The sequence below is a fragment of the Tauraco erythrolophus genome, chromosome 5, assembly GCF_009769465.1.
Source record: "Tauraco erythrolophus isolate bTauEry1 chromosome 5, bTauEry1.pri, whole genome shotgun sequence".
NCBI classification, from domain to species: Eukaryota; Metazoa; Chordata; class Aves; order Musophagiformes; family Musophagidae; genus Tauraco; species Tauraco erythrolophus.
This window is the reverse complement of record NC_141469.1, coordinates 19,012,494-19,040,060: the sequence shown is the minus strand read 5'-3', so window position 1 is coordinate 19,040,060 and position 27,567 is coordinate 19,012,494. Positions and strand designations below refer to the sequence as shown.

The window sequence follows — 27,567 nt, the reverse complement described above, 5'->3', positions numbered from 1 at the left end:
TTTCCTTTTTTCCTCTCTCCTAATAATGACCATGCATAGGAGTCTGATGCTGCCTCTGTCTTTTGGTTGATAACATGAAGAAGACAGAATTAGTCTTCTGTTTTACCAGTTCCTTTTGTGTGGCAGCTTTGACCTTCTTTCAGTGAGGGAAGATTTTAATTAGGGGCAGTAACCAACCTTCTGCTAAAAACCAGTCATCAGTGGGTGTGAATCAGCACGCAGCACATGCAGAGGGATGAATCTCAGCCTGACCGAAGGGGCTGGAAATGGCAGCGCCCAGGTTAACGACTCCAGCCTCCAGTGGTCTTAAATCTGCTAAATGGTCCTCAACCTGTGGGGAGTGATGTGCCAGTCCTCCCTCTCACAGCAGCTGTCCTCGTGCTGGGACATTCCTTGCTTGCCATGCCTGCACGCACACACGCTTTGGCTTTCAGGCGAAGCCCATTTTGCCTTGGCACCACCACTGCTCTAAGGCATGCCAGCACTCCCCCACCAGTGCCCGTAGAGGGGAAAAAAGGAAAGCTGATGTGGGCAAACGCTTGCCCTGCTCTGTAAAATCCACAGCACAACCTCGCTGGAGGCTGGAGCAGAGGGGCTGGCCCTCAGGGGAGCGTGGAGTTGTAGATCTTTGGTGTAATTAGGTAAGATGCATTATGGTTAGCTATCCTAGGGGCGCTCCAGCAGCCCGTGGCAGGTGGGGAGCAGTAAAAAGCAAGGAAACTAGCTGCAGGGAAGCAGAGGCAGGTGTGAGGGGCTGGGAAAGGAAGAGGTAAGAGAGAGAGGCATGGCAGGCTCTCTTGGAGGTAAAACAAAGACCTTAGGAACCCAATGGCAGTAGCGAGAGCAGCTAGGATGTCCGCTGAGGACAGCAGGAAAGAAGGGCTGCTTGGCTCTGCCCTTTGATTCCTGTCCTGTCCTTTCCGTCCTGCACTGACCAAGATTTTGGCTGGGGAGCTGGCAGCCGCTTGTGCAAAAGGAAGGTGAGGAGTGGGAGGAGAAAGCTGCCATGTGGCATCACATGCGATGCCAACGTGACATCTCAGTGCGATCATGTTGGCAGCTGTGATGTGCTGTTCAGTTGGAGATCTGACTCCGGACAGTATCGGAACAGTGCATGGATTTACAATTGCTTTCTCCCAGCAGCCCGTGGTGAGTTAGGTGTGCTGACTTGCACTGTCCTGGTTTTTTTTTTTCTTTCTTGGAAAATGCGTGCAGAGGAAGATAATTTGCTTATGATTCTTGGCCTGAGTTGAGTCATACCCGTCAAGCAAATGCAGACACAAAAGTGTTTCTCACTGGCTGTGTAACCAGAGCCAAGGCTCGCTGCCGCTCCCAGGAACGGCTGTAGCTGCATAGCTGCCTGCTTAGACTAGGAATTTTCAGGACCATTAATCTAATAAACATGACAGAAGTTTTCCTGTGGGACGCTGCCAGGTAGCAGGGACGCTTCGGAAGCCAGGTAGGCAGCCATAGCCACACGTGTGTTCTTTCCATCGCAGCCCTGTGCGCGTGTCTTGCCATCCCTGGCAGGATGTTGACTGGCACACCACCTAACGCAGGCTGTGGGCACTCACTGGGAGATGGAGTCCTTGTGTCGGTGGAAAGCTTACGGCAGGTATGTGTGTGCAGGGGCGTTTTGCCTGGAGTGACGGAACGTGACCACTGCTGCACACCACACAAGTCAGGTGGCAGAAATTACACAGCTGCCCATTGAATTTGTGTGTGTGTGTGTGCTGGAACAGCTTTAAAATGAAACTGCCTGGAATCCAAGGAATTGCACTGAAATGCTGCGAAGTGACAGCGACACCGACCTTGCTGATAGAGCCAGGAAAGAGTTGGAAATAGAAGTTTCGTCTCCTGGCTAGGAATTTTTTATTGGCTGCCAGTTCCAGTCAAGAGAACATGCAAAGGTTTAGAAAACAAATACAGGTGTGGTAAAAGCAGCCAGCAAATAATTCAAGCGGAGCATCTGGAATAAAGTACTTGGCTGTGCAAAACTGTGCACGGTAACGATGTTGAAAATAGTTTTAAAAGCAGTTTCAGCCTAAAGGAATATAGGCTCCGCATTTAGCTGCAGGAGTAACCTGGAGTTACAGACTTTCCAGGCATTTGTTCTAATTAAGCTTGACCAGGTTAATTGGCTGAATTTTTACCGCCTGATGACAAGTAACGTGAATCCCAGTGACATTTGGAGTCGGAGCTGTGATCCCATCACACAAGATCACGCCGAGCATCCTGCAGCTGCCTCAGCAGAGCAGACACGCAGCTAGCGAGGGGAACGCAACCACTTCTGTTTCTCATTGCGGTTCAGGGCACTCGGAGTTGTTTCCAAGCTGCACCATCAGTGCTGATTCCGAGCACTCCATTTTAGCTTTAGCAAACCTTTATTTGCTCAGGAATTTCCCTCAATCCACGAGGCCTGCCCCCCATTCCTCACTGTGTGCTGTTTGTAGGTGGTTTTGCCTGTTGATGGGAATTTTCTCAAGTAGCTCGTTTCCAGCTCCCAGAAGAGATGGAATCACTTGACAGTCAAAGTGTTGTTGCAAGTGGAGGTAGGACACAGGCCTGAGGTCATGCAGTGGGGAGGCAGGAAGGCAGCATCATTTTAGGGAAGCGCACAGAAAAGTTCAGAGCAACAAAGGGATTCCGTAGCATTTCCTGGGGCTTTCGTAGCATTATTGCTGCTGGACGGTCTGCAGCTCTGCTGCTGGCGCTGGAATGCCGTTGGATCAAGCGTAGGGAAAGAGGCTGTTCAGCCCGAGTGCTGGTTTCGGAATCTGCTACCAGTCACGCTGGTGGCAACTGGGCTTTGATTTAATTACCTTCCCGCTGCTCTAAAAAGAGAAGCGCCTTACCGGATGACAAGCAAGAGAAGTTCCTTGGTTTTGAAGAATCCAGGGCTTCCGATGTGTTCAGTCTGCCCCACGAGCACGCACGCTACAGGGGTTAACACCACTGACGCTGCAATAACTGCCCCCAGATCCCACCACTCATCTGAAAGAAGATTCTGGAGACAGACACGGGATCCCTCCAGTGCCCGGCTGGGAGCACTGCTACCTCCTGCTTCCGTGCAGCAGCCGGAGGCTGTTGGTTGGTAGCCTGTGGGTTATGTGGCATAAATGGATGGTGTTGGCAAAGGGCTGGTTGTTTGCAGGGCTGCGGCCCGCTCTGCAGGCAGATGTTTCGGTGAAATCACTTTTCTCCCAGTGGTGTTCAACCAGGAGGAAAGTCTGTGGTCTTTCTGACGGGATGATGACATGCATGTGTTTTGTTTATGTTTTAAAATGTGCAAGTAGCACATGCCTCATCTCCTAAAGTCCTCTGTCCACCTCTGAATTTTTGAGCAGGATGTCTAATCCCAACAGTTTGCTGCAAGTATGGCGCTATTAGGAATGAGATGCCTCTGGGGAAGAGCAGTATTACAAAGTAATCAAAGCTGTGAAAGCATAACCAAATTCTCCCAATCCCCTTGGAATGTGAATAATAAGGTATGAATTCAAGATTATTTTTGAAAAGGATGTATTTTACAAAATCTAAATAAACACTAATGTATGCAAGATCCTTGCATCATCATGGTGTTCTGTCTTGAAAAAAACACAATCAGAAATGGCTATTTTAATGCAGCAATCAGAAATGTGACTTAAAGGGAAACCTTTGCATTGGTTTTTCAATACACAAGAGTGCTCAGACAACAATTTTCCAAAGACAAAGTGACTGTGGGCTGCCCTTGGCAGCGCTGTGATTTGGGAGGAGCTGGGAAGCCACGGTCCGCGTCCTGGAGTAAGAGCAGTGTCACCCATGAGGGCTGCTGGGGGGGCAGCGGGGCAGACAGGCAGCTGGCTGCATACACGTGCCTGGAGATACGTGGCCAATGGCGATGGTCAGGAGTGGTCCAGAGTCCAGTCTTGCTCTTGCCAGAACCCTACAACACGGTTAAAATCAGCGGGCTGGAAACTTTGATGTGAGTAACTGTGACCACACACGATCCAAAGAAAAAATGCTTTTTCCTTTGTGTTTAAAGGATGTTCTAGCAGACATCTGCAGGTTTGTGACTTTTATGGGTGAGGTCAAGGCTTTCAGATGCAGGAAAAGCAGCATTGACAGAAGCAGTAACAATTCCACGTTTGGGATCAGACGTGCATCGTGTTTAGATGCAATGATTTCATGACCCTGAACGTTTAAAGACTTTTCCTATCGCAAATCCTATGTTTAGTTTTAAGTGAGGACACAGAGGGAGTTAAGGCCTGCTGCCACTGGAGGGCCGCCTCACCACGGGGAACTGGGGTGGGCTGCGCAGCTCCCTGGCCCTGGGGGAGCATGACTTCCTTGTCATCGTCCCCTTGGCAGTGCTGGAAGCACAAGGAGTTTGCTGGTGTTAAATCGCAACTGCTGTATATGCAGGTAAGCCATTACAGTTTGTTTCCACAGTAATCCTGTGCTTTTTTTTTTTGATCCTTGGACATTGTTAGCACATTTCCAGCAATAGTGTTTTTAAAACATTTCTGCACAGAGTACTTCTCGTTCTGGTGCCATCTGAGGTTAATCGTGTGGGCACCGCTATACTGGCAACGGGGTTGTCCTTTGCAAACCTTGTTTGCAGTATTCCTGCCAGCCTGGAGCAATTCGCCCCCGGAAGCCCCAGCACAAGCGTTGCGTGGCGGGGTGCACGCTGACCCGCGCGACGGTCGTGTTCAGATGTAGCACCATTTGCCTTCCGGCCACAGGGCGGGCAGCAGAGCCCCCCCCACCCCATACGGAATCCCAGTGCCTTTGCTGGAATTTTATTTCCCTGCTGAACACTTGTGTCTCCCTTTGGCACCTGGAAGGCGACTGCTGTCAGCGTGGTCCTGATGTGTGTCAGTTACTCACAGGCTGCACCCATGGGTGCTAGCACGTTCCCACCAAGACGAGAAACGTTATCAGCACTGCCAGGCTGTTTGGTTTCACGGTCAGTGTTACTTTGTGGAAAACTTGCCTTTTTTTTTTTCCTTGTTAGGCAGGACATCCATAGAAGAACCTGTTTGATTCCAGGGAGGGAACCTGCACCTCTTCTTTCTACCGCTCCTAGCCAGATCAAGAGCCACAAGGGTGACTGCATCCTCGCACGGAGGCAAGGGTGGCAGCAGGCTGGTACGGCTCGTGGCTGTAACAGGATTTTCCCTGCTGGCAAAGGCTGCCCGTTGAGAATTATACTCTGCAGAAACCAAAAGATACCAAAAGATGTTGTAACGTTTCCCCACAATAGCATGCTCCAGTCGTACTACAAACGAGGTGCTCTGAAGTACAAATGTTTTATTGCAACCTTCCATTCTTTACAGTACCGTTCGCGTTGTCCCTGGGTGAGAGCCACTGGAAACAAACGCCACATGACGGTAACTCAACAACAGAACACGCCCGTGCCTTACGCTTCTACCGTTCTGCCTCTGCCTTGCTACTGAATGCAGAGAAGTTTGCTGCTCTCCCTGCCCACCTGGAACAACCTGGTAACACGGAACTTTGGTCACACGGACTGTCAGTTGTTGGTTTGGTCAAGGTGATGCAGGAACAGGAATCTGCAGTTTTCCCTGGTCTTTACTCAGAATCCAGGGTTTCTGACCGCGTAACAAGACGCCTTTGTGCGCAGCACTGTCAAGTTCCTATTTGAATTTTTGATGTAAGTACTGGTTTATTTCCAACTCTTTTTGTTGATGATTCTCTTTGGTTTATGTCGGCTTTAAGTCATCTACCTGTTTTGAGGCTGGATCTTCCTGGCTTAGCTACCTTAAAAGAGCCAGTGCCTCCAGAATTACCACAGAGTTGCTACTGGATACTGAAACTGGACACATCATCTCCTGGAGTTGCATTTAAAGGTCTTTACAGAATACTGCTATGTTTATTACGTGTTTCATATAAAAACAGTGATTCAGACACCACTGAACCTCTATTTTCACACACCTGTCATCTCAAAGTAGGACAAATTACACTGATTACTTCAGGAATGGCCTCTAAAGAGAAACTTGCCTTTTGAGGGGGGCGTGTACTTACTACAAATTTTATTGGAGACTTGAGAATTCCAGTATTCCAATGGCTAAACTCAAGTCAAGATTATTTTCAGCTTTCTAGTAAGTGTATTAGCTTGAGAAAGTACGTTGAAAGACAGGTTTCAGAGTGAGTACCCTGCAATTTCCACTGCTGCCAGCAGTCCCTTAGGAGGTGGGCAGTGACCTTCTCTGCTCCAGTTATCTTAGTGCACAACAGGGATGTCATTACCTTCTAAAACTTGAGATGCCTTGAGTTACAAAGCTCCTGTACAATTAGGAAATGTTTAAGACCACATTCCTGAAAATAAATTATATTAAATGGCGCTCAAGTCCTCCACAAAAGGTGTAGCAGGGCTGCTGGGTGAGGCTCAGAAGTACTGACTGCTGCTCTCTCTCCTTGCCCTATGCCTGGTTTACAGTTCAATGATGAGTCCCTGCAACAGCTGCCTCAGATGAGTCTGAAATTAAGAGTTTCTAAAAAATGGGATGATTGTACCTCTTGGCAGGTTTTCTCCTGTGAGTCACACACTTATTCCATGTTTTCACAGGCTTTTCTGGATGACTTGATAGAACGCCACCAAAAGCTTTACAGTTGCAGAAGGTAACATTTTGACAAGGAAAACGTGTCGGTTTTGTTTCTTAGCCTACCGTACAAAACACGCTGTTTAACAGCTCTGCAGTGCCTCCCTACTACCAGTCCTCTGGAATTCAGAGGAGGCAGCCGAGCTCACATGCAGTCAACAACATTGCTGGATCCTTGGCCCACGTCGCGGATCTGGCTGCTGAGACAAGAGCACACGGCCACGCCCGCCCCTGCCCTGCAGTGTGACACAGAGCCGACCAGTTCCCACCTACAGGAAACGACAGAGGAAAAAAGGAAAACTAAGTTCCTGTCCTTTCTGAGCAACTTGAAAGTATTTCTTTTCTGTGTTTGAAATTCTGTTACACAGCCTGTTTACTCTGCACAAAAATACATCCCGCTAGTTTCTTCTTATTATTTCTTCAGTAAATTTAGTGCAAAATCCAACTGAAACAACCAGAAGAATGTGGATTCTTATTGAATGAAGGGAGGAGGCCAAGAGATGGAGAGGAGGAGGAGGAGGAGGTGGTGCTTAAATATTTACAAGAACGACCTAATGGCATAAGCAGCACTCCTGCATCATTAGTGATGCGTGTTACTCCATTATTACTAGGAAACAACAGGTAAGCCTCCTGCTGCTATTTCTATTATGTTGTGTCTTATGATGCCAAATAAAAAAATTTAAATTACCTGTTCACTATGGGATCAAATGCTTCCACTGTATTCAGGTACGTGTTGCCGTTGTGACCTCCAACTGCAAAAATTTTACCCATCAATGTCGCTATGCCAACGCCACCCCTCGGAGTCGTAAGCTCTGCCACATATTCCCATTTGTTACTGCGTGGGTCAAACCGCTCCACCGAGCTCAGGGGAGAGTTGTCATCAAAGCCACCTGCAAAGAATCACCTCATTTTCAGTTTCTAGCCACTTCTAGTGCTGCTGATGTCCAGGACTGGCATTATCAGGCTGTTATCAGCATTCAGTGGGCTAGTGTCCAGCTCTATTTCTTTCCATGAATTTTACAGGCTTCTAAAAATTAATGTAACAGCTCTCCCTTCTGTCACCACACAAGCATGGCCAAGAGTGACAGTTTTCTTCTACTCAAGTTGCAAGAAGTATTTCTACTATTTTTCTCCTTGAATTCATCTCACACTTAGTTATAATGAGACAGCTTCTAATTTGGAATAGAAATAAACTAAGACCAGTAAAAGGATGATGCCAATCTTATTCTGGCTCAAGCAAACCACACTCTTGCAGTGTTTTCAAATTACAGCATTGCTGAATGCTCGAGTAGGAAAAAAAATTCTCAACACTTCAGTGGTGCATTCCTCTTGCTGGGGCAGCTGTCAGACCAGCATTTTACTTGAAACTCTTTTAATCACTTCTGCTAATACCCAAGGCAGAGTTGTGCAACTATCCCTATGGCGTACCTCCCTGGCACCTCCGTCCATCAGGAAAGCAAGTAAATGCAAGGTAGAGCAGAACAAGGCAGACCTAGGACAACAGGCTGTGGAGTAAGTGTAATCACCGTGAGAAGTTACTATATAGACACAGTGTCCCTCCTGAAATGTGGGTTCGGAACTGCTTTTTCTTGCCTTGCCAGCATACCGCTGTTTAAGCGTGCCGTGGTTGTGCTTGCTTTCTTCTCCTGCCCAAGAACATGAAGTACAGGTCAGCTCTGTCTGTTCCCCAGTTCTTCTAGCAACATCAGCCTCTACCAAATGCCAGTACTTGGCACAAACAGCACTACCAAGTGCCACATCCCTACTCACCAACGACATACAAGCAGCCATGGAGCTCGCTGACGCCATTGCCAGCTCTTCGCTGACCCATCTCCTTCACTTCCATCCACTTATCCAAATGGGGGTCGTATTTCTCCACACTAGAAAGAGATGCTACACCGTCATTGCCACCCACAGCATAAACGTGGTTCTGGAAAACAGTTGCATAAAGAAAGATGATTTGTAACGTACGTGTATTTACTCAGCGTTCATAGGCAATGTTAAAATTGTGGGAAAACACGGTGTATCCATACAGTTCTAATTATTTACTTTTATTTAAGAATTCCAACAACAGACTTAATTAGCTAACGACTTGTAAACGCCATCTTCCAATTAAAGAAGTGAAAACGTTACGTAGTGTTGCAGGTATTTTGGAGTATTCGTGGCGACAGGAGGCATTCAGTACCTTTAAACATAGTAACCCTGACAAACCAGAGCCTTCTGAACGAGACACGAGGCATTAGCCTGGTGGTGTTAGAAGGGTCCTGGAGCTTGCTCCCAGTACCTCACATACTGTTCAAACAGGAAGCACAGTTCAATTTGAGGTATTATCCTAAACATGCTCACCTTCTGCGTGGTTTCACAGGATTTCTATGGCCAGAGGTGCTCAGACCCACCGGCTGCGTTTTGTTTAACATCTTGCGTTCTACCTTGTCAAAACAGATCTGAAAAGCAGGTTGGCTCCTCAGCTGGCCCCGACCTGGCATGAAGCAGCCACTTACCACAAGGGCTACAGAGCCAACGCCTCCCCTGGGAGTGTTCATTGGGGCGACCGCACTCCATCGATCGGAATCAATGTCGTACCTCTCCACATCACCGAAGCACGTGTTGTCATCTAAACCTCCTATTGCGTAAATGGGGCCACCAAGGGAGGCAAGAGCAATTCCTCTCCTAAGAAAACCATGGGATCAACACCTCAGTGCAAATCCTTAAGGAAAGGCAATGGGAAAGACACATCAAGTGCAACGTTACCTGACTGACGTCTGTTTGAAACGATGAGGAAAAGGTAACGAACATTTAAAAAGTGAAGTTTAGAATAAATAAGGACCAGTTAGAGTGGCTGGCCTGTGCCAAGTCTTGCAGCTTTATCCTGAAAGTCATCTGTACGTTTGCAGCCTCTCATTAGAGGGGCTGTAGAGTTTCACCTTTTCCCCTGAGCTTTCCTAGGCACCTCTATGTTATTTTGTGATCCACGAACTGCACTGTTGCAGCTAGAATATTTTTAGACTGCAAAAAGACAAAGCTCTTGTTTAAAAAATTAAAAAAAAACAATAAATAAATAAAGGCAAGGGGCATGGAATACTGTTTTGATTGAATGTCACCTAAGGCCCAAGTCCTCTACTTACATGCTCGGACTTATGAGATTGCCTTAATTATTTGAGTTCTCTATCTCGGTACTGAATTCCACACCTCCTGCCTTGTTTTTTTTAATCCTACAGAGAACCAAAACCTGCTGGTTTTAACTTTGTTCGTATAGCTGCTGCTGCAATTTGGGGATGGTTTTTTTGAGAGGTGATACTAATACATATTAAAAGGCAAACCTGTGCTGGATATTAGATGACCAATCTAGCAAGATTTAATTGCAATTTCTTCCATTCTGTTATTTTCTATTAAGTCTGTATTAAAATAGTTGTCAGGTTTTTTTCTACTGAGTTTACCACTATGAGAATACAATCAGTGCTACAAAACAAAAAGTATGGTCTAGAATGTAAGCGTTAAGTTTCTGCTTTACCACCAAGCCAGGTGGTTTACCGTTTCACTGAGAACATTCTTGTCTCGTTACACAGAAGGCAGGTCCACAGATAGCTAGGCAGGAGCAAGGGAGGCACACTCTTTCTCCAGAACAAACAATGTGGCAATATCCTGGGTTTATCTTAAATTGTCTCAGCAGATAACACAGACACCATCAATGGTGGCAGTTTTTCCTAAACTAAGTGTCCCAACACCACCTCCGTGAATGGGAGGAGTGGAGCGTAGCCAAGGCACAGCAGCCCCTTTGCTTACCAAGGTACGGAGTAAGAAATGTCACAGAAATCTAGGGCTGATGTTTGCCAAGAATATGCCCTGGGCTGGTGGCAGGAGGGAGGAAGAGGGGCAAGAAGCCACTTCTAGGAGTCTGGGTCTTCTACTTTGATTAGGTCACAGCTACAAATAGCTTTAGGACTTAGTCATGCTCAGTATTTTACTCCTACTTGTACGTGATGCTTTTAGAAACAAGTAATGAGATGTAGAATTAAGGAGGTTGATTTAAATGACAGCAGAAACAAAAAATTACAGCTCTGTGAGTCCAGCAGCTCCTTAAAAGAATCTTAAATGTCAAAAGGCAAGAAAAATCCTCAATCTGACTTTCACTGTGTTTTAGTGCTTCCGGCACTTTAGTGTGTGGCACAAACATAGGCAGCTATGGGTTTCTGGGCATGAGGCATTTCACTGTGCATGTTCTGCTGCCAGTTATCTTGCTCATGCTCAAAAAGAGAAAAAACTCACAGAACCAGTTAATCAGCTTCAGGTTCTCTATCAGGCATAGCATAAGGGCCCTAGATATCAGCGTGTAAGCACAGCTGGAGTAGAAGAGCTCTCTGCTCCAGAAGCCAGCCCCCTCCCCCCAAGAAAAAAAATAAAAGGATAATAGAGCCACAAAAGAAAGCCAAAGGATAAACATAAACTATGTTACCAGCCAGGGCCTCTCCCCACCGAGAGGGGGGAGTTTTGAACTGCAATATAGTATATTACACACAACTTTGTGTTTGTGCAAATGTGATGTATGCCAGTACGCGATGCAGATTTGTGTTTGCTTTACAGCTAGTAAATAAAGGTGTGTGACAGCATAAAGCCCCAGAATAGGAAAAAAAATCCTAAAAATAGCACAGTTTGGAAACCCAAATAAAGGCAGCGCAGACATGATGTTTCTCAGCATCAGCAAGAAATAATGTATCACAGACCAGCACTTAAATATGGATCACAGGGCACATACCGCTTGGTGTTCATGGATGCCTTCATCATCCACTTGTTTGTGAGAGGATCAAACACTTCCATGCTTCCTAAGTGTTCATTTCCATCATGTCCACCTACTGCGTAGACTTTACCTGAAACACACACACATCTCTCAGTACAGAGAGTGCCTGGCAACATTTCAGTTTTCATTTATGTAACATCCCTGCCTACGTGGAGACAAAAAGCTCACACAAAGGTTAAAGGTTTCAGTGTTTTCGGTATCAGGGTTTTATTAAGTATGGACTTCCTGTTTTTATATGCTGTACTCAACCAAGGATCTGTTCTAACGTGGACTTTTATACAAAGCTTCAGATATGTAGACAAAGAATTTTCCCCATAACTTGAATACTGCAGGTCAGATCAGTTTTGGACGTTTTTATCAGTCTCTTCAGATTTTCTATGGGGAAAAAAAAGATCTCTGTTCTGCTGCAGCAACACAGGGGCTACTGTGTACAAGGAAAAGTTGCATCAGAAGTGGTAAGCTGCTCTGGACGGCATGGACCTAGTTTCAGAAGATGGAGACCCAAAAATAAAGCTCTTGGAAGAGTTACGGTCTTAGTGACTCGCCTGTACGGATTTAAGTATGGAGGAAGCTAGTAGGAGTACTAGCAAATTCTGGGTGATTCTGCTGTGTAAGGCCATTTCTTTATAAATGGATTTTAAAAAAAATAAATCACTTATTAAGGCAGGAGGCTGTATACAGTTCATAGAATCATAGAATGGTTTGGGTTGGAAGGGACCTTTAAAGGTCATCTAGTCCAACCTCCCTGCAATGAGCAGGGATGTCTTCAACTAGATCAGTAGCTCAGAGCCCTGTCCAACCTGACCTTGAATGCTTCCAGAATGCGGCGTCTACCACCCCTCCGGGCAACCTGTTCCAGTGTTTCACCACTCTCATCGTAAAAAATGTCTTCCTTATATCTAGTCTGAATCTCTCCTCTTTTTAAAAACTGTTACCCCTTGCAACAGGCACTACTAAAAAGTTTGTCCCTGTCTTTCTTAAAAGCCCCCTTTAAGAACTGAAAGGCCCCAATAAGGTCTCCCGAGAGTCTTCTCTTCTCCAGGCTGGACAAGCCAAACTCGGTTTGCAGTAATGTCTTTTCAGTAAGCCTGTTCTCATACTGTTTCGGGATCAAAAACCCTGCACGGGGAAGAAGTTTTACTACACTGAAGAATATCTAACAGTGAAGCAATTGCAAGACATTTATTTAGTAGAAGTACTGATTACAGCAAAAGGAGCAAACAAGTGCCTTTTGTCTCGAACTGCTTGGACAGGGTTACTGACCTCCCACAGAGATCACGCCCACGTGCCTTCTCCTGCTGTTCATCTCGGGGCCGAAGAACCAGTTGTTCTTACGGATAGAGTAACATTCAATGCTGCGGAATGGGTCACCCGATCCACCTCTACCACCAACACAGAACAGCACGCCTGAAGAAGACAAAACAGGTTTCCAGAAAACTGGCAGGAAGTGGAGGGATACAGTTGCATAGCAGAGTGAACTGGAAATTGTGTCTTACGGGATAAGTCATATTTCACCTCAAGGTCATTGCCCTGCGTAATTGGATGCTGGATGCCATTTGCTTGACATGCTGCTATGGCAATTAACTATCCGTGCTCTTGCAAAACCAATGCACATTTTAAACATGCTTTTTGTGATTTTGCTCAGAGGGAGAAGCAGATTGTTTGTTAAATATAACAATATAAAAATTAGGATTTGCAGTCTAATATTCATCGCTCACTTTTGGTGTAGGTTAGCCGAATATTTTAAAAGTTAGCTCAACCTTCTCCCACCAACAGATAAGTGTCCACTGGTTTTGGTCTAGCTTTGAGTGTACTGCCTGGTCATAACACACTTAACAGTTCTGGCTTTAATACAGACAGAGCTGATCAGGATAAATACATAATGCTTTAAAGAAAGAAAATGACTGCTAAAGTTCTGCTAGGAATATGCAGCACATTACCTAATTACAAGAGAGGTACACAACGGCTTTCCCAATTTTGTGTTAAGTCATTAACAAACATTTAGACCAAGCTATCCAACCCTACGCAGATGCGCCACCTTTTCTCCATACCACTCCCTACTGGATAATCAGACAGACATTTAATTACCAGCAGTCTGCTTCCTTGGTGTTGTGCGAATGGAGTACTCAAAGTCTGGCACTGCCCTGCTGCTCAGGTGAAGGTGGTAGTTCCTTGCTTCATCCAGCAAATCCCTACATTTTAGATTCTGCTTGACAATCTCTTCCTTTGCCACAACACCCATAAGGAAACAAATGGGCAAGAGAGGCAGTCGCACCTGACAGAAATGAACACAGTTGAGGTGACGGGCTGAGCTGACTGAGCCTCCCCATTCACAGAGACACACGCGTAACAGACGGCAGCGGCTGAGCCAGCTGCCAGCCCCACGCTCCTCACCAAAAACAGCGACTTTCACTTTTTTTTTTTTTCCAGAATAACGCTATATGAACAGTTCTTTTTACTGACAAACATTTGCTACAACTGTTTGGATTTAAGCAGCAGTGGAGAACTGTCCTTTGGCCCAGAAGTGCCGCTGCCCGTGCTGCAACTGCGCCTTCCTGGTGTGAGGCAGGCACCATCCGTGACTTTACCAGGATAACCCGTGTCAGGTTAGTCTGCTGAAGGTAAGAATTTTCAGCTCGTTGCTATGCCAGCGTGAGAGGGAGTTTGCTAGAAGGGTTCGTCATCTTTGAGTGGCAAGTCAAAAAGGAAACACTGTCAGCATGAACTAAGTGTCTGTTAAGGAGGTACTGCTAGTGCAGTAACGCCTTTCTATTCTGTGGAATCGTCAGACTACAGGATTATAAAAAAAAAAAGGTTGAGACCTAATTGTTTCCTTCCCCAAATTCTTCCTGTGGTTCCCTAGAAGAGCTGGTGACCAGGCTGAGAAATGGGAGGCTCTTTCTGAGTGATGCTACAGGTGGTCACTGCCCAGAGCAACTCCCAGTGACAGGGCAGATCTGAAGTAAGGTCGGCCTCTCCAAGACTGCCTTGAAATGTCCTCCACCCACAGTCACTTATTTCAGCAAACCTTTCCTTTGTCCTGTGAGAGAAACAGTGAGGAATATGAAATACAATCAGGTGCAAAGGTGGGACAGGTGTTAGCAGGGGGGGAACTGAAGTAAACCACCATCTGACTTCCTAAGGTTGGAGTCAATGCTGTCAAGCAGCTCCCAGTTGTATCAGCAGCAAGAGTGAAGAAGTCGTTCAGTAGCTCCAGTGCTCCTCAGAGCAGCAGGATGCTGCTGTTAATAGGGCTGACAAGTGTCCCTGTCTTCAAGTGAGCAAGTGTCTCTTCCAGCTCTTCCCTACCCACTTGCTTTCAGCCCCACTTCTGCCTTTACTTTGGTATGGCTTATTTTAGGATGATTAAAAGCACCGCCATAGCCCTGCTAATAGACTCACGAGGTTAGTGCTCCAGTGAGAACTCAACACTGACAAATTTGGAACCTCACTGTAACAGGGAAACCTGTAATGCTGATTATGATGTGGATAACAAGTCAAGAAGCCCAGTCATGTTTCTGCTAGCAATAATGGCCAAATCAACTGATGGCTCCACATACCCATGTTTACAGGAAGGGGTTTACTTTTTCACTGCTTCATTCTAGACTCTGATTTCCACAAACAGAATAAAGTTGTTAATCTCATCTGCTAGCACAACTGGGCAATAAAAATCAAGCTTTTTTTTTTTTTAAATCTCAAATGATGTTGCCTGTAAATTTAATTATACTGTTCTAAAGAAGTATTTTTGTACCAAAACCCTCATACTAGTCTAGGCGAAACTGAAGGTTTTTGGAAGGTAGTTAATAAACAGTTGTGGGTTTTTTTCTAAGAAATGTGAAAAATGATGCATGAAGACAGTGACAGCAATGTGTTAGTGGCTGTCTCGTTACTCACATGGCACCAATATTAATGATTCTTCTAAATGCAAAATATTCAAGCGCGTGTTCATTACAACTGAAACAGCACTGTTGATCCTACCTGCTAAGATACATAGGGCATTTTGCAGCGCATGGCATGTACCCCCTTCCTCCCCAGCACAGGTTCTCCATACCCTTCTCAAATATTGTATTTTAAACTCTCATAACCAGCACATACGGAGCTTCAATAACTGAAGCATCTAACACTTTGACAGGAGGAGCCCCAAAGGGTGTTTAAAAAGTTCAGCTGAGTGACCTTCTGATGCATGAATGTGTTTCTTTCGGAAGCAGCAGACTCTCATCAAGTCTAGACGACTAAACTGCAAACTCCTTTCGGATCCTGCAGGTAACCAGCAGTGCTGGTCTAGTGAGCATTAAAGGGTCTAGCCCATACCTCCTAGCCTGCTCGTAGGGCTAACTCATCTTAGTCTTTTGTTAATTAAATATATGGAACATTCTGGAAGTAGCACAACTTGATGTGATACATCTCCGTTACAGTTTTACTTCCCTAGCCATGTAAAAAACCTCAACACCTTTGTTCTAAGTACAAATACTTACCAGCAAGGGAGGCAAGCGTTTCAGGCTGTAGTAGTATTAGACCAAGTAAAGCAATGGCTTTGTGTTCTCCACTTTGTGTAAATCTGAGAAGTTTCTGCTCTAACACAGATGTAGCTTTTTGTTGGCTCCCCACTCCCCAGCCATAAACATAAAGTGAGTACTCTTCTCCCTACGGAAACCAGAGAACACGACTTCTTCCTGATTTTCAGGAGATCTAACCTGCTCCCACTGTCGGCTCACAACTGTGAATACCAGGTGAGGCACCAACTGCTAAGAACATTTTTCATCTCGAGATCTACCTAAGTACAAACAGTTGATTACACATCTAAACCAGTGACAGGACAGGCAGTCTGCCCTACCTGTGCAAGTATTTCATCCAGCCACGTGGCATGATGCTGAGGATTGGCTAGCAGCCACTTGATAGCAGCGCTGTAAACTTGCTTTTCATTTTCAATGTTCAGGTCACTGGAGGACAGGAGTTTATGGAGGTGCTGCGGTGACACGCTTACAAAGTCTTCACACTCCACCACTTCGGTGAAATGTTCACAGGCATACTGGTCAGCCATGTCCATCAAGTCAATGCGGTTGTGGCTCTCTGCAAACGCCCTGACCGCCAGGCAGTTGGAGGGATGGAAGTGCAGCTTCATGTATTCACAGCACGCCTTTGCTACCAGTTCCACCTGAAGAATGCAAGCAGCGTACAAGAGAGGCTGGACATTATCCACCGTCAGAGTAAGCCGGGAGGAATACACAAACTTCACCAGGTCTTCTATTGCATCGCCATCAAAGTCCCTGATCTCAATCAACGTCTGCTTGGCTTCAGCCATTTCCGAAAGAAACATGGCTCTGAAGTAAGGTATAACACAAGCTAGCACCAGTTTATGGCAGGAGATAAGCTTTGAACCAACCTAAGAAAAAAAGAACAGGAAAAAAAACAATATTTTAGTGGAATATCAGTGTCAGCTACAGAAGGACTGACAATTAAGCTGAAATAAGACTTATGAACTCAACATATGCTGAGCTACTGTATCTTGTTCAAACCAATTAACTCCATTTGTCCTGTACTTCTGACATTACATCCATGGATCCCAAGCAGATCTGAGTTGTAACTTGGCTGCCAGAGTAGGGCGAGGCCGTAACACGAGGAAGCAATAGCACTGATGCACCGAACTCGCTTTTCTTTAAGAGTCGTGTCCTATTTTGACATGAAACATCCTTAGGAGCCTCCTAGATGCATCTTGGAGACAGGAGGAGACTGACAGGAGCTTGTTTGGTTTATGTGTATTCAGAGACTTCAAGGGGGAGAAAAAAAATTGTAAAGTGATGTTTTTAGACTACTTAATTTAAACCTCTAGACTTTTACTACCATTGAGGAATTGATAATGCTGTTTATAGAAGCAAATTCATGTAAAACTGCAGTAATAACAGCTGTTACAGGGATTACTAAAAGTTACCAATCACTTCAAGATTTTTAGATGCTGTTTAGCCACAGGAGAGCATATTCCTCATACAGGCGAGGTTTTTTTCAAAATTCTGATCAGAAAGCGCAAAGTAAGCTTTTCAATTTCAAAATTCTAGAATTCAGTTACATTAAAGAAGAATGTAAATATTGAAGGTAAACGAACAATCCACTATTTATTTTAGAGGAGTGCTTTCTTACAGCCTTTGTCACGCTGCAGTCTGCACTAACGTAAAGGCATGGCTGAGCTAAGCAACCAGTTTCCCTGACAGACTCGAATCACATGTTCGTTTTCAGATGAAGGTGTTAGTGAGCTGTCTTGCAATTTTTTAAAAAAGGATATTAAATTATAAAGGGCAATTTGGAGGGTTTTTTAGCTCTGATTCAATACACAATTGCTCCACCCTTTTTAATAGCGTGTATTATCAGCAAAGTGTAACCTGCCTGATGAGCAGTAAATTGAGTACAGAAAGCAAACATACATGAAAGAGTATGCAGATTAAAAGAGAGGAAAAGATGGATGGTGAGCTAATTATATCACTCCAGAAGGAATAATTCACAGACCTACCAAATGAACAAAAAAACAAACCAACAGGAGAAAAGCAGATGGCATGTGTCTGCCACTCTCTGCCTTCTAACAGGGAGCTGTTCATATGACAGTAGCAGTGCAGTATGTGAAATTCCAGATTTTTAACTCTTTGGAGCAGAGAGAATCTCCCTGTGTGCTCCCAGGGTTCATCACTTCAACTAATTATAGTACTGACACAAAAAGATGCTACCAGCTGGTCTGCTGTACTAGGGAAAGCTCCTAGGCCATTCTCACCTTCACAGATGTTTATTCCACACATCATCCCAGTCTCTAATTAGATCTTTCTTTTGAACTAAGTGGCTTCACTATTTTACCCAAATCTGCTTAATTTTAAATACCTAGCATGCACTTGGTATGTCAAAATCAGAGTTCCCCTCCAGTTGTTAACTATCATGTTTTAAGAGCCAGCAGTTAAATCAATAATGGGTCTGACACCAGCAATGCCAGAATTGCTCGCTATCAGAAATCACGCACAAAAGCAGAAAGTTCAGTAAAGACGTAACGCCTGGGCACTACAGAAAGAAAAATCAAGCCCTCCAGAAAACCCTAGTTCAAGATCTAGTTACCAGTTACTTGAAAATCACTGATTTGGGAAGCTTTATGGTAAGATGTACGTAGGTGGCTCTAACCTCCATAGATTATACTCTCTACTTAAGGACTGGAAGCCAAATCACGCAAGCTAATATTCTGAAATTACCGAAGCAGCTCCACACAGATAATACAAATGAACATTAATACAGGCCTAACTCAGGGAAAGTTAAACTGCAGCCACAGTAAAGTGTATTTTCCAAGCCAAGTTTCCTTAGCAGGAGTATACGTTTAACTTTGTTTACAAAATAAGACTTTCTGCTTTTTTTGCAAAGGTGGGTAGAAAGGGAGAAAGGCAAGGAGGAAGCCAAGAAAAGGAAAGAGAAGGGTTGTTAAGAGTTCTGACATGAACCTTCTTCCCCAAAACGCCTTTTAAAATGGCAGATGTAAAAAGACCTGACGATGAGCGCTCAGGCAAATTCTGTTTTGTCACTCTTGTGCTGTCTGGAGCAGCTTCAGTATTGTCATTCAGTGTCCTGTGAGCATTAATTCAAGCGTTACGAGCCCACAGACCTACTTGCTGCTGCATCTAGTGCCTGCTCAATGCCTGGTGACAGCCAATTTAACATCTGCTGTGAAGCAGAACAGAAAAATATTCTTGCTTGTTCTACTGCTGTTATCCACTGGGGTGGAAGGGAAAGAAACCCTCTTCCTCTCCGAGATTTCCATTGTATCCCAACCATTTTAGAAAGATGAGATGCCTACCAAGGGGGCACCAGGGACACACATCTGTCAAGGGTTTTCCCTGTTAATACCTAATAGTAGAAGTGGCAGGCAAACAATTTCTCCTAAAGGCATCTGTCATTTGTTCTTCGTATAGGAGCTATGCTTTGTCTCTTTTTCTTAAATAACTACATTGCACTACGAAGATGTCTAGCTCAGCAATACTTAATATTTGTAAGTGCTGGTAACCACTGTTACAGATGCTAGATAAAAAATTATTGTGATCAGGATATAAGTAATATACAGTTGAGTTGCAAAGAACACATTAAAGCAATGTTATGCAAGAATCATAAAATGGTTTCCTCCTCCTCCTTTACTCTGTCATCAGCTGTAGAACATAACTGTCTGGTTTTCGTTTTGGTTTGGTTTGGTTTTCTTTGGTTTTCTTTGAGAATGCTGGAATTTAGATTTGTTTCAGAAATCCTGCTTGCCGGAAAGATCTAGCAGAGCAACACAGAATGCAAAACTAGAGATAAAATTGGGAATGAAAGCGTGTGAGAACAAAGAGGCTACAAGGAGCTGAAATTGCACAGCAATATACTGATCAACTGTGGGAACTTGCTTAGAAGGCAAGTTGAGTGAGATCAAAGTCACGTACTTCCTCTCTCGGACTGTCAATCTCTTAAGTGTTTACATTTCAGTTGTAAACTTTCTCAACAAGGGAAAAAAAAAAACACGAGCGTATCTGGAGATGCCTCAGATTCAACAAGTATTCTATGGCTTCCCTATCCCTGCCCAAATTCACAGCCACCTCCAGGACACTTATTCGCAGCTTATTCTTCAGCCTGTGAAATGCAACGGATCTGTAACAGCATCACCTTCAGTGTAATATCGCAGAGCTCGCCAGCTTCAAAGAAGTGAAGAAGAGAGCTGTGAAAATCCTTCCACGCCTCATTTGCTTCAAATACAAAGACGTCATCTTCACCGTCACTGTTGGAAGACCTAGTTTGCTGCTGCTGCTGCTGCCGCCTTTTTCCCTTTATCAGATGTTGTTTTGCCTGCTCTGGGACCATGGATTCTGAAGCCATTGGCTGTTTCTTCCTTCACTGTGCAAATCTTCAAAAACTCCTGCCAAGACAAAATCCAGCCCAACAGGAGTCAAGTCCTAAAATGCAGTTAAGTTTTGTTCATCTTCCTGGTTAAAAAAACAAAACAAACACAAAAAAAGCAGATGAGACATTAGGTACTGCTAGTACCTAATACTTTGATTACATATTACAAATACTACTTATAATTGTACTTAGGAAAGGTGGGAGGAGATGGGGGGAAAAAAAGACCCAGAGTCAAGAATCTCATGCAGGTACCTTTAGGAACAGCTATTGTTTGTGAACTTGCTGCCCGTGTTTCCTGCAAAGGACATGAAAAAGGAAAGGCAAGGATGTATCTTCCAACATTCTTGATCTCACTGCTGCGGGTGCCAGAGGAACAGAAGAGACATGGCCCACAGACAGCTGTGCTTCTTTAGTCTCTAAACAGCATCTCTCCTCACCGCTGCCACAGACAGACTACTACTGATCTGACCCCAACAGGTATTTTGTACAACTTATTACTCAGCTTTCCTAGGTCTCTTCAAAAGCTAAAGCAATCCTTAAGTGTTTTGTGCATTTGTACAAACGTAAGCAAAAGGTAAAAAAGCTTCTACAGAACTAGAGAACAAGAATTCACACTTAATAGAAAAATCTTGGAATGAAAATTACTTCCTTTTACGTAGCAACCTTATTAAGCCAACAAATTGATATTTAAAGCATTGATATTTACACACAAGTTTGCTCCTGCTTGCTAGCTTTTATTTTAGACTGTTTACCCAGCTTAGCTGAAGATATTTAAGGTGTCTAAGATTTACACAGCTCAGACTAAAGGAATCTTAGCTATACTGACATCACAACTTTCCCAAGGCTGAAAGACAAATCAGGGATACCACAGACAACGGGAAGAAGGCTTTTTCAGCTTCTGTCACTCAAATATTTTACTCTTCCTGCTAACGTGAGCTTCAGTTAGGTTAAGCTTGAAGTCCACCTTTTTATTTGAAAAAAAGAAGTTAAGCTGTAGGGGAAGAATAAATCTTTTTCCAGTTCATTAGCATGTTTTAAGTTTCAGTTCTGTGTGTTTAAAAGCCAACTCGGTTCAGATTTCGGCTGTGCATCCACGTGCTTTGTGGAATATTATGAAGTCCATGAGAAAAAACGATGAAAGCATGGAGTTACTGATTCTGCTTACAAGCAAGAATTCTGTTAGATTTTGGCAAGGGAAGCAAATAGATTTGTAAGGTTTAAAAACAAAAGTCTCTGGAAAGCATATTTAGTACTGTGTTCCTCTCAGACACTGCCTGGCTTTGGTTTCCATGTTTTCTGGTTAATTTATTATGCATTCATTCTACACTAAGAGGTGATGACTGCTATAGTTCAGTGATTTCTGCTCATGGACTCGTGTTGGAAGACGTGGCCTGACTGAAGTAACAAAAAGTTCTCCTACAATAAAAATGTAAGTCTCGGGAGCAGAACTGATTTTCTTCTGGAATATTTTGGAAGTGTCCGTGCCTCTTACTAAATTTACAACTCCTCATGCATCGGTTCCAGAGAAAGAGCAGGAAGTGACCTGAGGTGATAGTACTCGTTTCTGCTGTGTATCACAGGGTTGTCGCCAGCTCCATGTCCTGTGTGGTGACAAGGCTGTTGGCCGCACTGGGCCAGGCAGGTTAAAGCGAGGTCATACATGCCTAGAATATTCACTAATGGTGCTGTCAGCAAGGTAGGTATTCTTTCTTTAAAAGATATCGAAGAGAAAGGTCTTAATTCTTCCAAAACCACAAACTAGCTCAAAGATATTACAGATCATGGGATATTTATACAGTTTACAGTAAGGAATACCTTTTTCTGCTGAAATCTTAGCCTCTGTTATGCCAGATTTGACAAATTACTATACTAAGATGTTTTTCTACTTTGTTAGGAGGAAAAATACTGATATTTTGGTTCTGTTATTTTAACTTCAAATTAATCCTCCACTACTGATACTCACCACCTTTGCTTTGCTTACCATGCCCTTCGAAGAAGTCACTACTACCACTGAGACAGGAAGCTAACACAGAGCTTCAAAGGCAACCTATTGAAGTTACACAAGTGAACACAGACAAGCAAGAGGAAAAAGAGAGAAGTTGGGTAGATTTAGAGGGTAGATTTAGATTTAGAGGGTAGATTTAGATTAGATATAAGGAAGAAATTTTTCACTCAGGGGGTGGTGAGGCACTGGAACAGGTTGCCCAGAGAAGTTGTGATGTCCCATCCCTGGAAGTGTTCAAGGCCAGGTTGGATGAGGCTTTGAGCAACCTGGTGTAGTGGAGGGTGTCTCTGCCCATGGCAGGGGGGTTGGAACTAGATGATCTTTGAGGTCCCTCCCAACCCAAACCATTCTCTGATTCTATGAAATGCTGTACAAGGGTTTTGAAAAGCATAATCCATTCTTTGTTCAGAGATAAGATGCAGCATCCTTAGCCTGTGCTTCCAGGGAACTCTTGCTTATTTTGGTCCTTAATTGACACTCTCACTTCACCTCTCCCTAGCTACTCACACCTAACTATTTTTACAGCCAAGCAGAAAGGCTGCTTTCCGACAGAACTGCCTCTGACTACTGAACAATAGTTCACAGCTCCCAAGGTTTTTTCATCTGGCATACACGCTACATTTATCCTTATGTTTTAACTGCAACTGCACGCGTACTTTCCAAAACTATTCTGCGTCCCACTATAAAAGAGGCTGATGGTGTACATTTTACCTATTCTGGCTATGCCATTTTAAACACTAACACAAAACACATAAAAAAAGTCACCCCACCAGCACTGACTTATCATGTTTTAAATAAACTGAGCAATAACACAAAGGCCAAACGTAACTGATTTTAAGTAATACCTTTCATCCGTATCTGATGCTTGTATCAAATGGAGCTCCTGAAGATGCTCTGAGCGCTCAACTGTAAGAAAAGAAGTTGAGCATGTGTTTGGAGTTATGTACTTAGTACACAGTAAGTACACACTTGGTATTGTGGGGAAGGAAACTAGAAATCACACCAGAGGAGGAGACCAAGGCCATTACTCAGGCACATAGCCGTAGATAGGAGAACCACATGTACGAGGGAGCTCCCAGTATGGCAGTATCAAGTCAGTGTATGGGAACATGACAACAAGTCAGTTACTGCTTCTCAGGTGAAAAGCAGTTTCTGGGACATGTTAAAAATAAACACGTTAAATAAATATTCAATAAGGAAATATTCTGATAGTAACAGTCTGGCACATTTCAGTTTCATTTTGATGAGACTGTGACATAATAGTATCTTATCTAAGATTTTTATTCTTTCTCCAAGTCACCAATTCAGGAGCACACTGTTCCTCTGACACATCTCAATCATCCAAATCTTTTTAGATATCTAAGCATAAACCCTCCACTTGTCTTAATTACAGCATCTCGCAGTTTGAGTCTTCACCTACTATGGAAAGTACCAGCTGTAGCCATGAGACAGCAGCAAAGCTAACTCTGAAGGAAGGCCAGGTCACTGTATATATCCAGTTGGCTGTTAATTGTATCTGGCTTGAGAAATATCACTATTATGAATTAAATTGTCTATTTGAAAAATCGAGGGATTTTCACAATCAGAGGTTTAAAGTAAGTCAAGAGCCACTACCATACTTCACTTCTGTAAAGAGCCAGTCTTATCAACACGGTGCACTACTACGGTTAAACACAAAGAGAAGTAATATTACAGACGTAAAACACAATATAAAGATAATGCATTGAAGTCTGTGATACACTCTATCATGACCCAGTCAGGAGAAGAGAACAGATGTTTCATGTGCAGAAAATACTGGTTGTAGCTGATCTGAATGCTTAGCTATAGGCCTTTAAACCTGTCAGATTTTAAAGGTACCAGAAATGAGTTTTAGTAGTGCTTGAATCAAGACACTAAACTCTGGAAGTCCAAAGGTCATACAGAAGTCATGAAGGTCAGTATATTCCAACTCCAAATCTACTCCTCCTTCCAGCCTGAAGTGGAATGGTAAATAGTTTTGTCATTGCACAGCCTTAAAGGGACAGCATGTGAGAAGAGCAAGAAGTTGAAGTTGTATTTTCATGGTTTTAGTTATATGGAAGTTCACTAGTTTAAGAGCCACTGGCTAGGAGGATTAATCAGCATTTAGGTTAGCATGCATGATGTTCTGTTAATTATGTACTAAGAATTCACAAACTGAGAGAGAAGAGCCATTTGTTCCCCAAATCAACAGTAATGCAACGATAATATCCAACTGCTTGAAGTTAGTTTAGTACTGGCTGAATGTTGCTGACTTACATACACACAGTCCTTCCTCCCTAGAACAAAACACTGCCATGGCCATTCAAAACCTCAATAATACTTGCTCCATTTTCATCCTGGCAATTAAGTCTTCCAGCCTCAGTACAGTATATTATTTTGACTACTCTAAGAGTGTAAGTGACCATCACAGAAAGCGACTGACTCTAAGGAAACTAAAGGAAGTGCCTCATTCATAACATCATCTGTTATTCCTTGTAGACAGCTGCTTGACACTTCCCAGGAAGGAGTAACTGTCTGAATTAAAAAAACAAACCACACATTGTTTACAGCTCACCATTGTTCACTGAGAGCAGGTCAGCAATTTTCTTGTTCAACTTAAATATTTAGAACTTTTAATGATGGCTGCTGTTTCCAGAGTGCAGCTGTTCCAGACCCCAGAGTTGGTGTTCTGGTCTTCAGGCAAGGGACCAAGTATCCCCTCCTAGCTATTTCTCACTACCAAACTTAGAAAAACAAGAAGAAATGGTAGGTCAGAGCACAACCACCTTATCTTATGTCTGCTGCGATTCAGATAACAGTAACGTCCTGAAGTGAAGCAACTTTGACTCAGGCATTCTAGCTAAATCTGAAACTGAATTAAGCATAAAATTCCTGAAGTCACATAGAGTACTTATGTTCAGCAGAGGTAAAATAGCTCAAATTATTCTGAAGCAAAAAGAAATCAAAGACATTAGACAGGGGCAGGACATGAATGAACATTGCTCTGTCTTCCCCTCTCATGAAATTAAACCCCAGGAATCCTGGCTGACAAGCCAACCTAGACATTAAGAGCACATGGCCTCCTCCCCCTGTCAAGTACCTTGGGAGACAGTGCCCCAGAAAGAGTGGATCATCCTTGGTTCTTTCACTGACACAAGGGAGGAAGACATTTCAGTGATACAGAACAGAAACGAAACCAAGACTCCCACTATAACCGCAACTAGGCAGTGTTCAGATGAGAAGTATTACGACACCCGTAAATCCAATGCTCTTCATGAGCAGTGGTTACTGAAGTTGGAAAAAAGAAGGCAGAAGCCCAGAAGAAATCAAGATACAGGTGAAGTTTCAACAACTATCCTATATGTAATTTTGGTTACCCACCCACAAGACGAACAAAAATTTGCCCTCTGTAAACGCCAAGTTTGCAGCCCTATGAGCAGGGGGGTTTAGAAGTTAGTCGAGTACTAATAGACTGCATGCATGTAAATATATATGAGTTTGAACATGTGGCTGGGTAAAACTAACTTGTCTAATACAGAGGCTGGTGAGCCTCTGCGGGTAATTGTACGCTGGTGCTGCTGGCCATAAGATGAGAGAAGCGTAAGTGACGAGATCTTCCCCAGTTTAATTTAGCTAACAGAAAAAGTCTAGCTGCTGTCCTGTGTTGTACTAAGAAAACATTTGAAAAGAGGGCAGCTGGCAGAGCTAAGGAAGACAGAGGGAGAGAGGTGGGAAGGGCAGTGCAGACTGCAGCCAAGCAGCAGCTCCAGCAGGGACTGCACAAGCAGCTGTTTGCTGTTCGGTCTGGTAATAGCTGCGTCACCAAGAAGGAACAACGGGGGTAAAAAACGGATAAACAAAATAGTGCAGAAAAACCTCCATTCACCAGTTCCATCAAAGGAGCTACGGAAACCTTGTCCAAACTGCTCAGGTGCCCATGCTAATTAGGTCAAATCAGACAAGGTTGGAAAACATGGGAAAGTTCAAGTTACAAACAGTATTACACGCCTAAGTCTACTGTACTTTTCAGTGGAAAGTTAATCTAACAGGAAAAACAAAAAAATCAGGAACCACACATCTAACTGGTTTAGCCTGTTTAAAACCATCAGGCTTCCTTGTGTAGAAATTAATGAAAAAATTTCTTAAGACAACACTAATATAAAATGTCTGGACCCTTTCAGTATTTCAAAGGTTCTTTGTAGCAAAAACTGACATGTATTATTGTTTTGTGTTACTTGTCACACAGGTAGCTCAGAAAACAGTGAAATGGGTACAGCTGGCACCATCTTTCATCTGCTTCGACAACCAAAACCCCATCAGTGCCGTAGACACAGAAACACTGAATGAGGACTGCTCTTCCTTGGAAAAATGCAACAGAAAAAGGACAGAAAAGGTGTTTTGTAGAGCATGAAAAGCATAGTAAGATAAAATTTCATTCTGGAAATAATTCTGCCTGGTCATTCCTTAAGCCTGTTTTGAGCCAGCTTCTTCCCTGCTTCCTTTGATCCAATGTATCAATACGCTCAACAAAGCTCTACTGAGGTATACCCCAGTTTCCACCGAACACCAGAAAAGACCAACTGTCTCCCAGGCTTTTAGGCTAACAGGTTGACAATTTTGTTCAATTTTGCACAATAAAAAACAACTTAAAAAACTAATATGCCATGATTTACTTATGCTTTATTTACTTTTGCTTCAGAACGACCACCAAAACCCATTAGAAGCCCCAGAACAGTGAAGAAGGACTCTGCTTTGCAGATACAGGTGTACTTAAGTGATTTATTTATGCAAGGTTACCTTGGGAATATTCAAAAAGTAGAACACAAAAGAAAAAACACTGAAAATCAGTCCAATTCTTGGGAGCACAATGACATGTTGATAGATATGTAATAAAAATTTTAACTAGTACTTTACATTCACAAGAACACAAAACAGGCCCTTCCCAAGGAGAGGCACTATTGTCTTCTCTGATTGACCTGATTAAAAATAACAATAGTTTAATGGTCTCCACAGCGTGTTTAGTCCAGCCCTTCCTGGGAAGTGTTAACGGAGAGCAAAATAATTTCTAAATCATTTGCCAGCTGCCTTTTACCCTGGACGTGCAAATCAAGGCACGGTACCCACCACAGCATCCCAGAGTTGTAGCCAAACACTGTTTTCCCTGCGATGACCAACCTTATCCTCTCAGGGCTCTCTGCCTCAGCTGCCAAACATCATCACATTCTCTCATCTATAGTCGAGATTCATCGAGGCTGCAGCCTCACGTTATACTCACAAGT

The 27,567-nt window shown here is 43.7% G+C and overlaps 2 protein-coding genes and 1 long non-coding RNA gene across 5 annotated transcripts in view; 2 read left to right on the top strand and 1 right to left on the bottom strand.

Annotated features, from left to right (window-relative positions):
* Positions 1 to 5,472, top strand: part of AFF1 (ALF transcription elongation factor 1) — a 108,014-nt gene extending 102,542 nt beyond the window's left edge. The window contains exon 20 of the mRNA XM_086612455.1: positions 5,319 to 5,472. Coding sequence (XP_086468581.1) covers positions 5,319 to 5,438 — 120 coding nt within the window. The 3' untranslated portion in view covers positions 5,439 to 5,472. The remainder of the gene's footprint in view (positions 1 to 5,318) is intronic.
* Positions 5,473 to 5,752: 280 nt separating this feature from the next.
* On the bottom strand, positions 5,753 to 21,153 carry KLHL8 (kelch like family member 8). Of its 3 annotated transcripts, none has more exons than XM_009980482.2 (9): positions 20,050 to 21,153; positions 16,232 to 16,780; positions 13,486 to 13,672; positions 12,661 to 12,804; positions 11,356 to 11,467; positions 9,104 to 9,272; positions 8,373 to 8,532; positions 7,291 to 7,492; positions 5,753 to 6,871 (listed from the first exon to the last, which is right to left on the bottom strand). In XM_009980482.2, the coding sequence occupies exons 1-9, from the start codon at positions 20,257 to 20,259 to the stop codon at positions 6,748 to 6,750; spliced, it is 1,857 nt and encodes a 618-aa protein (XP_009978784.1). In that variant the 5' UTR covers positions 20,260 to 21,153; the 3' UTR covers positions 5,753 to 6,747. The 3 variants fall into 3 exon arrangements, with proteins under 3 accessions (XP_009978784.1, XP_009978785.1, XP_009978786.1); XM_009980483.2 differs by having other exon boundaries at positions 16,232 to 16,552; XM_009980484.2 differs by lacking the exon at positions 16,232 to 16,780.
* Positions 9,221 to 16,369, top strand: LOC147528690 (uncharacterized). The gene is made up of 3 exons (XR_015222152.1): positions 9,221 to 9,387; positions 13,828 to 14,003; positions 16,334 to 16,369. It is a non-coding gene; the product is annotated as an uncharacterized LOC147528690 (long non-coding RNA).
* Positions 21,154 to 27,567: the final 6,414 nt, after the last annotated feature.